At 45.5% G+C, this 15316-nt stretch overlaps 1 protein-coding gene across 3 annotated transcripts in view; it reads right to left on the bottom strand.

Moving 5' to 3' along the window:
* Nucleotides 1-13754, bottom strand: part of FAM149A (family with sequence similarity 149 member A) — a 331701-nt gene extending 317947 nt beyond the window's left edge. For 2 of the 3 annotated variants that reach the window (XM_069631543.1, XM_069631542.1), the window contains exon 1: nucleotides 13171-13754. In XM_069631543.1, the coding sequence (XP_069487644.1) occupies nucleotides 13171-13271 (101 nt within the window). In that variant the 5' untranslated portion in view covers nucleotides 13272-13754. The remainder of the gene's footprint in view (nucleotides 1-13170) is intronic. The other variant, XM_069631541.1, reaches the window with a different exon arrangement.
* Between the last annotated feature and the right edge of the window lie 1562 nt (nucleotides 13755-15316).

Raw genomic sequence — 15316 nt, 5'->3', positions numbered from 1 at the left:
AAGAAATATAGCAATAAATCAGGGAAGTTAGTTGGGCTTCCCTCATTTTGCAAGACCTTATGCAGGCTTCATAGCCAGCTTTGTGTTCTACTTCCACACCTGGGTATTTATATTGGGGAGCATATTCTACCAAATTGCTGTTTACTAACAAGTTAGACCGTGACACTTTCTTTGCAGTAAATAAGATCAGCAAAGATCAGCACTGTTTTATTATTATTGATGTTCAAGGAATTGATTTCTGCATAGTCCCATAAGGCCTTTGTCATTCGATTTATCCAGGAAAATGTATGATTGAGAAGGACTTTATCATCGGCTTAAGCCAGTGCATGGCAGTGTGTGCTACATGTTTTTGGTGGTGTGCTCTCAACTTTGGCAAGGCTATCTGGCATATCCGCTAAGTACAAATTGAAAAGCAGGGGAGCCAAAACACATCCTTGTTTTATTTACTCCACTGCTGATAGAAATAGGATCTGTCAGTGTACTCTGGGGTTAATGCAGGGAGAGAAGGGAGTGAATGAGAAGGTGACTGAGGGATCGAAAGGAGAGTGGATGTGGGAGAAGTTGTAGTGTAGGGGAGAGCGATGGTGAGTGATGTGGAGAGGGGAGAGCAGTAGTAGAAGTAGTGATAGTAGTAGTACTGTGAGAGGGGTAAGTAGCAGTGTTCCCTGGGATGGAGGAGAGTAACGGCAGAGAAAGGTGGGGAGCAGACAGAGAAAGAACATCCCAGGCAGAGAGGGCAAGAGCGGTAGAGAGGGAGAGACAAAGGAGGGTGGAAGGAAGAAGGGAAGGGGAGGGGAGTAGGAGAAAGGGGAAGGCTGTATAGAACATCAGGGCGAGGAGTACAAGGGCATGAAAGGGAAGGGCCTAGTGGTGCCTGAGTGTCTGAAAGACACCTATCCTTTTGTTGCACTGCAAAGGGGATCTAGGTTAGGGACCACTAAGATTCTTCATGTAGGTAGAAAGTTAGAAAGAGCCTTCGCTCTTAGGCCATCACCACCAGACAGGCAGAATCTTAGACAGTAGGAGTTAACAATCTCTAGAGCCCACTCTGGGGTTGAAGACATTCTGGGTTAGTGAGGGAACTGCCTGCACTAGATGAGAGAGAGAGAGAGAGAGAGAGAGAGAGAGAGAGAGAGAGAGAGAGAGGAAGAGAGAGAGAGAGAGAGAGAGCGTGTGGGGGTAGGGGCCCTTAGTGAACCCCTTTAAGATTCTTGTAATACAGATTCTTGAACTGTCTTCAAGAGTTGGTGTGTTTCCACCTGTGTTACAAATCGAGAATGTGCCCACAAAATCTTACTACGCTGGTACTACCCCCCTTTAAGACTGCACCACATGAATCATTCGGTGGACCCGGCCTGCTGGAGATGATGTGGCCAAGTAGGATCCTTTTTCCACATGTGGTGGACTTGTCCCAAGGCCCAGAACTTCTGGAAAGAATGCCTAGCGGTCATTGCAGAAATCACGCACATTACACTCCCACTAGAGCCCAAAACTATTCTCTTGGGCGCCCTGGTCCCAGGGATTTACCCACGCACAGGCCCTAAAGCTAAACTGCTGTCCCAATGCCTATTGGTGGGTAGAATAGTGGTGGCCCGCCCATGGAAGTCGGTGGAAGGCCCACTCCTGCCCTTGTGGTGGGTGAAACTGTGGGATGTACTCATCGCAGAGAAGGTGATCGCGGCCAGAGCAGGCCTTCTCCACCGCTTCCAGAACATTTGGAAGCCGGTCCTCGAATTTGATCGAGACTTTCCAGCATTAACATACAAACCTCAGCTGGCCAGGAGGGTCCTGGAGAGCTGGCCCACCCCACAGGGACAGGAACAGGAGGAAGGGGAATGAACTACAGGGTGAACTCGGAAGGGGGGGAAGAAGTACTCTTGTATAATAATGCATACTGAATGTTGCCCACAAGTGAATGTAATGTTTTCCTGCCTTGTTCAATAATAAACATATTTAAAAAAAAAAAAAAAAGAGTTGGTGTGTTCTTGTGGCCATCTGTGGCAGGGCAGACCAGGAGAGAGGGTGGAGTTAGAGTTTCCAGAAAAGGAGTACCAGTCCACAAAACAATGCCACCATACTGGAGTATCCCAGGGTTCTCACATATCCTGTGCTCCCTCCTAACTTTGTGCAGCAGAGCACCCTGGGACTAACATTACCAGGCAAAACACGTTGAATGCAGCAGCCAGGATTGGACCCTTAGAGAAGAGTACAAGAGGACCAATCTGCTTTGGCAGATTCCCTATTTAAGCGGCTGGGGCCACCCCGGTTATTGAATCCTTAGGATTTTCCAAATCTGGTGGGAAAAATTACATTGGGCCCTCTCGAGTGCTTGCTGACAACTAATACCTAACCGTAACAGAACAAAGACGGTATGATTTTCTCAAGATGTAATTAACGTGGACAACCCACAGCGGGCCTCCTCACTGACTCCTCTATCGCATATTAGAAAAAACCATTGTCTTGGCAACACACACCCACTACTTTTGGAATCCGACACCTATAGAACATTATCAACTCAACCTTTATTGTAAAAGAATAAAAACATGCTAGACTGGGAGCGACATCTGGGATTGGCTAGGTCTGATGAGGAGTGGAGAGCTATTCTTTCGAGATATGTTATGTCATGTTGATTTATACCGTTCCCCTCTGCCATTTGCATGGCCTCCAGTATTTATGACAAGTTAGCCCTGTTTGCTGTCCCAAGTATGGACACCCATTAACATGTATCAACCGGGATGAATAGAGAACTCCAGTTGATGGGACTGTGGTAGCTCTGTTTCTGCTTATATCCGGACGCCCATGGAAATTTCGAATGGAGAAATGACTGCATTTTTTTTTTTAATAATGCAGGGGAGATCCCCCAAGCACCTCCTACCTCCCCCTCACCTTAACTATTACCCGTGTGCCACCCCACATCTATATTTTTTTTAAAGTTTCTCAAAATTTCGCTAAAACGATGCAGTCATTTCTCCATTCGAAATGTTATTGACGTTCATTTCTGTGATACCCTTATATCCAGCTCTTCAGGGAAGGTCTTGATGTTGCGTGATTGTGGGAAGTAGTATTTGCCAGTATAGACATGATAAGTGGGTCCAGTATTCAGCCTTTCACTGAAAAGGTTACTGTCAACGATCTAGATGGTGCACCACCACGCTGAAGATGTGTGTGAGGGTGAGCCATACAAGGTCTTGCATGAGCCAAATTATCGATAGCTAGGAATTAGAAAAATAGAGTAGCCCTTCAAATGGGAGGCTGGATTAAGACAGAGGATCAGCAGCCTTCACGGGAGAGAGAGGCATCCGGTTACAAGACAGAGTTGACGATTTTTACTGAATTTGGAGCACTTCTCCATATGTGTTTAATGATTGAATCCTTTCTTGTATGTTAACCATTACTTGTTCCTCTCGCCTCCTCCACCCCTATTTTTACTTTAATGTTAACATTTAGAGTGGAGTGCAACATTTTCTTGTTTAGCTACACGTTACATGTGTTGACACTGCACAGACAAGTGCATAGGACAAGTGAAATTCTGAACACATACCCCTGTGCTAAGTGGGACTTATGCCTGACCCCCTGTAAATCGTTATTGCTGTGTTTACCTGCTTTGACATAGTTTAAATGTATTTAAATCTAATATATTTTTGTTTAAAAAATAAAAAAAGTTCCAACCCGATACATGTTTGAACTCCAAGTGCTGTCCATCAGCATCAACGCCTTTTGCTTGATCCACCAGCTGCGAGACTTCTCTGATCCAAGTACTGGCATTCCACCATCTTCCACCTCTACCTAGAATCCCTCCCTGGAAGCTATTGGATCCTTCTACCCCATCCCTTCTTGTTGCACGCACCATATCCCTTTTCAGCTCCCCATGTCTGGGAACCCCAGGTTTAGGTGTAACGTGTACACCAGACCAACCCTAGCACTGAGAGACCTCCGTGCTGGTCACATGCTGGTCACTGGAGCTGCATAAATGACAATACATAATGGAAATCACAGCTGACTTTTTCATTTGAACTTTGCAGTTAGATCAGTTACCTCGGCTACACTTTTCAAGTTTAATTAATTTATCTTATAACTGTATTGCCATCAAGTTTTGCCCAAAATTAATTAGGCAGCAAACCAATTTATAGCGTCAGTGTGCCATTTGGGGAACGGAGGAGGTATGTGACCTTTTCCTTCCATCAATATGTTATTCTTACATTTTCCTGTGTAAGGCCTGCAGTGTGTGAAACTCCACACTGCAGGCAGCACACGTTGTAGGGTCGCTGAGGGGTTCACATCTGTCCATGATGGTAGCAAAACGATCTATACCACAGGACACCATTGTACTCAAGGTTTTGAGCATGCATGCCTTTCCTTAGATTCCTTTTTAGTTTAACCTAATAAGTGTCGCTTGCAACATCTATAAGCTGAAACTATTGCATTGGAGTACAGCTAGGAGGAATGACATATGAAGAGGGACACATAGGGCCTCATTACGACTTGGGCGCAAAGGGACACTGGTGCCGGTAATCCCTTTGTGCCCTATTCCGAGTTCCCTTAGAGGGTCCCTTCCTTAACGCCTGGTTTTACCAGGCGTTAAGGACGGGGCCCGTTAAGGGACTTTAGAGCTAATAATGGTACCATAATTTGCGGTACCGTTATTAGCGCCTTCCCATTGAACCCTCAAATGGGAATGGCTTTTTCAATGGGGACTTACCGGTCCCGCAAAGGTCGGAATAGCCCGGTAAGTCCACACTGAACGAGGGCGGGCTCGGTACCGGTATTGGAGGTAGTCATGGCGCTAAAAGCGCCATGATTACCTCCATACTCGGAATGAGGCCCATAGTCTGTAGATGCTGTTTGGTTATGTGGCCACCCATTGCCTGCCCATGGCCATGCTAATCCCTATGGCCGTTTCCACCCATTCTTGCCTCTGCCTGCCCAAAACGCCTCCTCATTAGAATTCTTTGAGCTCGCTATAACCTAGCCTTACCATCAAACTTTGAATGCAAAATACCAGCCAGTGTTTGTTCAAAGCAGTCTTCTGAGTGTCATTGACTTCATTGGAGTTGTAAACACGCTACTGGTATAATAAAATGTCTTACCAGGCCAACCTTCAACCACTCAATTTATAAACACTGCGTGACCTTCACCGGCGCAGTCCTGTTAAAAACAAGCATTGGCAAAGCCACTGAAGTTCTGTTTCAAACAAGCATTGGCAAAACCAACATTTTTGGCTTGTGCATACGTTTTAAGCTTTTGCCAGGCACTGCTATTAGATGCCCAGGTACTCGCACCATTTTGCACCTGCTACCAACAATGCATAGTTAATACCACTATGGCTGTGCCTGGCAAGTGCCTTTCAATGCCTACACAAAAGCCCAAACTGTTGCCATTGCCAATTAAGTTTTTAAGAGTCACAAATTTAAAGAGATAAGCTTACAAGCAGCGTTCAACCGCGATTGTTAATAACAGAAAGTACTGTGTGTTCAAAGGTTGCATCACACAGCCAAGCAATCACCCGGAACTGGAACACCAAAAGATAGATGCACAAAAGGCTTAAGACGCCGCACTGGCTTTTCCACGGATTGGACACAATGAAGGGTATTAAATAACAGCTTAAGAACGAAATACTATATCCAAATGTAATGCAAAATGAACATGCCCCTTTTTGATATCAGCAGACTATGGCAATTGCAGACGCCAGTTGCTAGCCTACAGTTTACTAAACAATTGCTGTGGAGGCTAAGCGGGCTCGATTTAATGTAATAAAGGTGTTATTCCTTTTGGATACTGTATGTTGGCTGACTTCAGCTAGCTAATACAATCATTTCTCAAAGCAGACAAATTAACCTTTAAATAAGATGGTGTACAGGGGATGCTCTCAAGCATCAAACAAAAAGTCTGCATTAACAATCACCAGAAAATAAGATTTAACAAGATTGTTTTAGATTACAAACTAGCCATCTCGGCAGCCAAAGCGGAGGTTTACAACCCCAGAATCACCAAAGCTAGTTCCAAATCTAAATAACCATTTAAAACACTTAGAGATTTAGAATCCCCTGTCCCTGCCTGTGACTGCCTCAATAAAGATGAAACCTGGTGCAATAGCATCCAGAATGCCAGGCGCACCAAAATATGCACGCTACAACAAAGAATTGCTAACAGACTAACCTTAATCACCCCGTCCAGTTCACCGTCCATCTGTAGAACACACACCAGACCCCGATTCAACTTTCGAAACATCTCAGAATCAGAAACAATTAAAATACTCATAAACCTGAAACCCTCCAACTGCAAAGGAGACATCTGCCCACCAGCCATTATCAAAGATTGCTCCAAATCCCTTTTCCCTTTCATCAATCACCAAATGTATCAACTCCTCATTCTCTGACACCTTGATGCTGGCAAGCCTTAAAGAATCCTGGGTCCTCCCCCTACTGAACAAAACATCTTTGGGCCCAGAGGGGCCTACCAACTACCGCCCAATTATCACTGTTCTCTTCCTGCTCAAGATCCTGGATAGAGCCGCATACATTCAGATCCAACACTACTTAGAAGCTCATCAGATCCTAGGGGTTCGACAATCTGGCTTCTGCCCAGGTCACGGGACGGAATCAGCCCTACTGGATTTAAAACTCCAACTTGATGCCTACAGAGATGAGGGCACTCCAGCCATCCTCCTACTACTGGATCTCTCGGCCGACTTTGACCTGGTAGACCATGAAACCCTTTGTCAAAACCTCACCACCTCAGCCAACTTTTCCCACGAGGCCATGGCGTGGATCGCTTCCTTCCTAGAGGGTAGATCTATGACAGTCTTCTCAGACACGGCGTCCCACAGGGCTTTTGCGTCTCCCATTCATTGTACAACATTTTCACCAAACCCCTGTACGACCTACTAGACGACATCAGCAAATAATATACTAATTATGCCGATGATACTCAATCAGGCTCAACAAAGTATACGCTACTATCCAAACCTGGCTGGCCGCGAACGTCTTATGCCTGAATGAAGACAAGACTGAGATCTTGCTTGAAGGTCTTGCTTCCTCCAGGCTGCAGAAGCTCAGCCCCCAGTACACCTCATTCAGAATTGATGGAATCAAGATTCAAGTATATACGTCTGTAAAAACTCTGGGCATCTATCTGGATGACTCTTTATCTCTTACCAAACAAGTGAGTGTGGTGGCTCATCGGCAGCCTACAATGCCAAACCTATCAATTCAGTTAGACAATTCCTGTCGCTGAGAGCTGCGTTACCATCACAAGAGCAATCACGGGGGCAAGACTGGATTATTGTAATGTCCTCTTTGCTGGGACCTCCAACCCGAACATAGATAAACTAAAGACTATTCAAAATAACTCTCTCCGAGCTGCTCTAAATATTCCTAAAAGAGACCATATCTCAGCCACCAGAAAAAAGGTGCATTGCCTCTCTCTCAGGGAAAGTATTATTTTCACAATGTTGTCAATTACCCACAAATGCCTAAGCAACACTGCCCCACAATATCTAGCCATGAAAATCGAACAATCAAATACCAGCAGACCGCTAAAATCCCTACATGTAAATCGGCTGGTCCTCCCTAAAGTGAAAAGAGCCAAAGGAGGTGGAGTGAGCTTCCCATCTGTGGCTGCGAACCAATGGAACGCACTCCCCCTACTGGGACTTCTGCAAGGCCCTGAAAACCTGGATGTTTGCCTAGTGCTCCCACTTGTACACAACCACTGATTACGGTTCCAATCTGTTCTGTTTACCGTTTTGGGTGTGCCAGGGGTATATTGTCAATCCTCTGTTGAAGCTTTTTGTAGCATGTAACTGGTACGCAACAACGGCAGGTGCCTCAGCGTTTAGGTGCTTTACAAATGTACTAAATAAATAAAACACGCCTTAACAAAGTCAAAACTTTGGGCAGAGAAGGTCCCACTAGTCAGATATGTTTACCAGTGAAACTTTTAAAAATATTACACTTTCCTACAAACCATCCAATAAAATAAAAAACATGCTACTGTTGATCTTTGGCTTTTCTTCACAAAATAATAATATCTTGTGAATTTTACTTTTCGCCTTTTCCATACAAACAAAAAATGTGAATAAGTCAAGTATTTTAATTTAGGGCTATTCGCTGGGCCCCATCTTAAAATGGCATGGAACATACCATGACTTCTAATTCTAATGACTGTTTGGGTTTTGAAGATTAGGGTGAAATGGTGTGGTTCAGGTTTTACAGTTGGTGAGCTGGTACAAGTGGACTTGGGTCACGTGACTTAAGCCCACACAGTTGCTTAGCCTTGCCCCTTGATTTTCTTTCTTAACTGTTAGATCACAATGTGTCTCTCATCCCGGTACCCAAAGCGAAGGAGCAGACAAAGAAAAGGGCAATTCTTGTTTGGACTGGTAGTACCCAAGACCAGATCACTGCTCTTCAAACATCAGGTAAGGTTCTCTCATCACTTATCCCTAACCACTCTGCATCGCTCACAAGCAACATCATGGACACCACATTGAAGCAGCCTCACCAGTGTCACTATGGACCCCATCAGTGCCCAATTATCAACCTTATGTGAAAAGGGATGCTCACCAATGTCCACTAAGAAATCCATCACACAGAAGACATTGCTGGCTTCATCACCACATACAGCCTGGATGTCATCTTTAGTAGCAAGACCTAAATAACATCCACCACAAGCCACATCCTAAATGTCCCCGTCCCCAACAGCTACGGTATTCTACACAGAGACCGTACAAGCAAGATGGGGGAGGTCTCACCATCATTCACAAGTTATCATTGCCATGTACCCAACTGCTCTTTCAAAAACCTCTTCTGCCACTTCCTGCTCTCCCCAATGCACACAATCAACTTCCACCTCATGTACAGACTACCCAAGCCCATCAACTCATTCATCTGAGACTTCACTAAGTTGGTCACCACAATGTCTCTCATGTACACCAACATCTTCATTGGTGACTTGAACATCCTCGGCAATCCAGGAATCGAGTCCATGAAGGAATATCTCCACTGCTTTTTTGCGCTCTGAACCTCACACAGCACATGAAAGATCCAAAGCACAGGAAAAGTAATATTCTGTCCCTCATCATCACAACCCTACCATCCCTCTGTCACAGTTCTCCAAACCTGCTCAACTCGTCAGACCATCTGGCAATCCCCTTTGACAGATCATTCAAGAGCTTCCCAGTGGAAGTTCTCATAGAAGACTTTGTCAACCTCCACTTCACATGGTTGATCCACCTCTTCTCAACCAGGGCTGCAACTTTCTTCTTGAAGAACTCAACACTACCCTCGCAACCAACATTAACTGCCATGCCCCAGTGAAACAAGCACCCTCAAGCCTAAACCTTCTACACTCTAGTACACTCAAGAACTCAACCTCAACAAAAGAACTACAAGAAAATAAGAAAAGACTTGACGACAATCCTACGCTGCATCCGATCTCACCCTAATCAAGGAACTCAGTGCTACATGCAGAAGACTGATCACCGTTGCCATGGTCAACCATTGCCAGAACATCATGCTGGTCAAGTGGCACAGCGAGTAGAGCGCTCGCTTTGACATCCGTGCAGAGCCTGCTAACGCAGGTTCGAATCCCGGCGGGGCCAATCTCAGCCTTTCATCCTTCCGAGGTCGATAAATGAGCACCACACACCGTGGGTAATAATAAGCAGCGCTCAGATACCTGAGGGTTTGTAGCGCTATATAAAAGCCTAATTATTATTATTATTATTATTATTTATCATAGCTAAGGCCAACAATGAAAACAGAGCCCTCTTCAAAGCCATCAAAGATCTTCTGAAAGTGCCTCCCCAGTTAGGGACGTCAATTCACTACACTGCTACGGGTAGCAGAAGTGACATCACACAACTGATGTTACAGAAAGTATCATCACATAAACTTTGACCTTGTTGAAATGAAAGGAAGTAATGCATCTCATATGTTAAAAAATCCACACTAAGTGTAAGATTAATAAAATGACATAACTCCAAAGCAGAGAAAGGGATGTTTAGTTTACAACTATAAATTAACTATAATAATAAATTATACACAATACGGCATGCCATTGAAAAATCCACCACCATAAACGCATTGTTCATGAACAAAATCAGCATGATCCACCGGACACATAGATACCAATGCCAAAACAGACACTACACTACACAACCGATCTCAGAAAACAACCACTTCCTGTACAACTTCCAGGACACTTACGATGGAAGACCTGATTGCCACCCTAGAACCCTACAAGACCATATCATATGCAGATGGCATCCTCCCTGCATCTTTACTCAAAACCCTTCCAACTGAAGCACTCCACCCTAGTTGGCATTCAACAACTGCTTCACTTAAGGCACCTTGTCCTCGAACTTCAGACCGTACAAATCCTCCCACTTCTCAAGAAACCAACACTGGACCCTGACAACCTTAGCAACTACTGCCCCATCCCCTATCTTACCTTCCTAGGTCAGATCCTTGAGAAAGAACTATCTATGCAGCTCATCCAAGACCGATGCCAAGAACCTTCTTCAGTTCTACCATTCTAACTTCAGACCCAGATGCTGCATGTACACGGTTACCACCAAAGTGATTGATGATGCCCTTAACATCCTCAATGATAGCCATCCTTGCCTTGTGGTTCCCCTGGACTTCTCAGCCATGTTAAAAACAGTAGACCACCAGATACTCACCAACATTCTACATTGCTGCATGGGGATCAGCAGGACCATCCTCAGCTGATTGAAATCCTACTTTCCAACCACAACCAATTCATCAAAATAGATTATTCCACATCACAACTCTGCCCATCACATGTGGAGACTCGCAAAGATCCCTCCTCTTCCCCTTAATCTTCAACCTTTACATTTAACCACTCGGAATTCTCCTGGCTCCACACAAGATCCTCATTCACCAATACACATATGACACACAGCTCTACCTCAATATACCCTCCATCAAAGACATCCACAGGCTCACAGTCTGCTCACATTGATCCAGTCCTAGATGTCCAGTGCTTACCTGAAGATCAACTCCCTCCAAGACAGAATTTCTACTGCTGATGAACAACACTGAACACCCAGACATCCAGGCCTGGCTCTTCGCTATGAACCATGACGACTTCAACCAAGCTGACCATCTACACCCAGTCCTACATCGACAGACAGCACTCCTTCAAGGAGAATATAGCAAGGAACAAACAAATGGCTTGGACGCACCTTTCCCTCTTGCAGAAAATAAAGCCCTTCATCCCTGCAAAAAACTAACAAGATTGGTTGTGTAAGTCTAGGTCCTCTCCCACCTAGATGGTGGCAATGCCCTGTTGGAAGGCCTTCCAGTGACCACTCTGGCACCTCTGAGATGTGTCCTACATGCTGCAGCATGACCCATCATCAAAGGGCTCTGCAAATTCGACCATATCACCCAACCCTCATCGAATTGCACTGGTTCTCACTGCAAGCCTTGAAACCCTGCTGTATCATCTACAAGGTTGTTGCCCCCACCCCAAAGCTACCTGCCTGAGAAGCTCAGCATCTCTGGAGGCCTATGCTCCACCAAAATTAAGGACATATGCAGACTTGAACTCTGCGAGTACAGGATGGAAAGAATAAAAATACAGGCATTCTCTGTCTACACCCACAGACTCTGGAACACTCCTCCTTATCAACAAGCCTCGCACCCACACTGCTACATTCCAGGAAGGAACTCAGGACCCTCCTCATCAAAGAATGACCCCTCCCCAATATGTAGGTCAACACACACCAGTAAGCCGGTAAGATAGCTCAGTGGGTTGAACGCTCACTGCTGCGAACTATGTGTGGTCTGCAGGTCGCAGATGCGAATCCCGGCAAGGCCAACTCGGCCTTTCATCCTTCCGAGGTCGATAAATGAGTACCAACTTTGGTTGGGAAGATTGATGTACAGTGCTTAGGCGTAAGCGCTATGTAAGATAAGCGCTATATATATATCAAATCATGAACACACTCTCCGCACCACACGTAACCTGAGACTGGACGATCTGCTCCCCCTCTTTACCTACCTAGGTGCACAAGCAAGATCCCTTGGAACAAATTGCCGGCTCTCCCCCTCCCCCTGTTGTTAGCTCCATGCTGCCTTGTACCTCTCCTTCGCTCGCCATGTACTACCACCAATGACTTGTAAAGCGCGATGTCGCTTCAGGGCTCTGTCCCTTCCCAAAGCTAGGTCACGCTCAATAAATACTCGAATAATGATAAAGTCCATCAACCATCCGAATGCCGACTCTTAATAAGATCATTTTCGCTCATCAAATTCTCCTGCCCATCTAGGAAAGCAACACCACTTACTGAAGCGCAAAAGCACGTGCTCGGTTCATAAAAGCAAGGGTTGCAAATCTTACACAGTCTGCGTCCCTTGTTGACCCACACGGAGAAATGGTCCCGTGGTTCTTTTGCACGGGGATGGAATGGCAGAAAGCAAGCATGCATTTAACAGCCATGTAAGATTCTCTAGCTAGGGAAGGCGGACCAGGCTTCCCTGCTCTGAGCAGTGCCATGGCAGCAGCACAGATTAGCATCAAATTTAGCCCTCTGCTGGCCTGCTACTTACCTCAGTGCTTACAGCAATGGTGACAGATTTACAGAAACTGAGGCAAGTGACCGGTGACCTTCGTCCGGCGCCCCTTCACGGTCTGTCGGCACTGAACTACAGGTGCACGTGAAGGTCGCGCCACCTGTTAATGCTTCGTTTACACTACACTAACATACGTATGGATGATGCGATGTTTTAAATTGACTTAACTCATTCTACTTCAAAACGCCGCTGCGCATTTTGTCGACTACATTTTGGTGAGTTCACGTATGGCCATAGGGGTGGGTTTATTTATTAATTTGTAACACTACATACTGTATTATGTATTTTTTGATTTCATGGTGTAGGTTAATATTGTCATCCGACCGAGTACCGAGAGAGAGAGAGAGAGAGGGAGAGTACCTGTGTTTGTAATAAAGCAAAATATAACCGCCAGTAATATCACTTGCGGGCGGGCGGGCGCTCTCTAGGAAAACCAGCCTGCGCGAGCGTTATCAAGTCCCAAAATAGCACTGAACAACAGGCATGCAATTTTCCGGCAAAACATGAGCCTTATACTCTCGGAGAGGTGTTATTGTGAACATAAGGCTGCTGGAGGAGAAGTACTCACCCGACGATGACCAGTTCCAAGCTGCGGTTGCGGCGGCGGCGGGGCTGCTGGCGGGAGCTGGGCAGGGAACCAGGGGGACCTACTGTGGCCGCAGTGTGCATGAAGGAGGCTGGAAATCAGGCGGCTGCCAGCATGCCTGGGCGCAGGCACAAGGGCTCGAGTCTCTCCTGCAGCCCCCTCTGCACAGACTCTGTCAGCCCCGGGCACATGTGCCAGCGCCCCCAACATTCAGCCCGACTCCCCGGGACAGGTGGGGGAGGACTGCAGCGACCTGCCCGGCTGGGCGCGGGTGGCAAAACAAACAACGCAGTCATGGATAAAAAATGCGAACTCTGCTTCCGTCCATCCTCTTGAAATCCACGCCGATTTCTAAACGGTCTCTGGCCAGGCTGGCAGCTGGAGGCAGCAGAAGCGATTCCCCACCTCTTCCTGGAGCTCTGAGCCCTGGCAGAGGCCGCGGGGGTGTGTTAATATACACACAGACATAGTGTAATCTCCCTCTGCGCTGTTTTGCTGCCTCATGGATATCTCTCCTCCCACCACCGCAGAGCTTCGGTGGCGGATGCGCAATCAGAAAAAATGAATAACAGTTCCTCAACCATCTGCCCCCACACATCTACGGGTAAAGCGAAAACCATAGAAGGATTCACCGTGGAAAACGGGACGATTTAGACTGCTGCACAGTAAGCACGTCGTTCTTAGATTGTGTCAGATACCGGCAGGAGTACACGGAAAGTTAGATTTGCTCTGCAAAGGTTATGCTTGCAAATACATTCGTCCTGTCATTTCTGGAAACGGAAATTATTTATTGTCAGGCTCTGACCCCCCGCCCCCCGGGCCACGGGGTCGTAGAGGGTTAAGTTGTTCTCCATACACCATAAGCATAAGCCCCTCACCATAAGCATTTGCCTCTCAGAAGATTAATGATGAACACCTGGAAAATAAACCCGGACTGGAGTGGTTAAAAGGTGTACACCTTTTAAACATACACGCTATAAATATTTCCTTCCAAGTACAATCTTAAGGAACTATTTCACCGGCACCCTAACCAGAAGTTCAAGTGGTCCAGCGATGTTATTTCACCAAAATGCCAGGGGTAGCGGAAGTGACATCACACAACCTATGACCCCTGAAAACATTACAGGAAGTGATGCCATTTGACCCCCACCCCAAAGAGACATCACAGGAAGCGATGGAACACAACCTTTCACCCCTTGACAAAACAGGAAGTGACACCACATAGCATTGTTCCTAAGTACACTACGAAAAACATGGTTACGATATCGCTATAATGTTATATACATTTCATACAAGAATGGATCACTATTTGTATCGTTAATATCAGTGTGTGTAGGCCCATATTACCAAATTATTGTGAATGCAAGTAGACGTCCAAGGACAAATGATAATGATGTGTTATTATATAGTACTTACGCTTAAGCGCTTTAAAATATACATACAATATCACCCAACCTATGTTGGTACTAATTTATAGACTTCAGAAGGATGGAAGGCTGAGTTGAACTGTTTAAGAACAGACTAAATCAGTGACTTCACCCCCTAAAGGATGCCTGAAATAAACATTTAATGAGTCTAGCAAGTATTGTATAGAATTCCAGAAAGACAAATTATTTGTAATTTCTATTCTTTCTTATTTAGTGTCACTGCTCAAAGACTTGTGGAACCCCTTGTTTTTTGAAGAGGCCTGATCAAGAAAGCCAGCCACTCCAAAAATAAAGAGCTGCATGACACTGGCTACAGCCCAGAAGCTTACCTGCTGCTGAGGATCAGAGGTACAGGGCAGCCAGATACCTATAGGATGATGGTGTACCTGGAGGTGCCGCAGTAAGTTCAGTCGAAGTAGGAGGAGCAGAAGGGAGCTCCAGTTTGTGTGATTCTTTAACAAAAATCTTTTTATTGATTTCAACATCACAAAAATATAGATCTTATCATAGCTCACGCTAACACAATCATGCAATCAGGGAAATAAATTTCACTTTGAAAAAATGCTGTGGTTCACCATATCCTTTCTTTATTTCAATTGTTAAGATGGTTTCTTCATTCAATTATTGTCATTCAATTATTACATCTATAGTTCACAATTGATGCATCTTAGTTTTGCTTTATAATGATGGCATGAATCTTG

Source organism: Ambystoma mexicanum, chromosome 6q (assembly GCF_040938575.1).
Source record: "Ambystoma mexicanum isolate Mex_15411 chromosome 6q, UKY_AmexF1_1, whole genome shotgun sequence".
Lineage (NCBI taxonomy): Eukaryota > Metazoa > Chordata > Amphibia > Caudata > Ambystomatidae > Ambystoma > Ambystoma mexicanum.
This window is presented reverse-complemented; position numbering and strand designations above follow the sequence as displayed.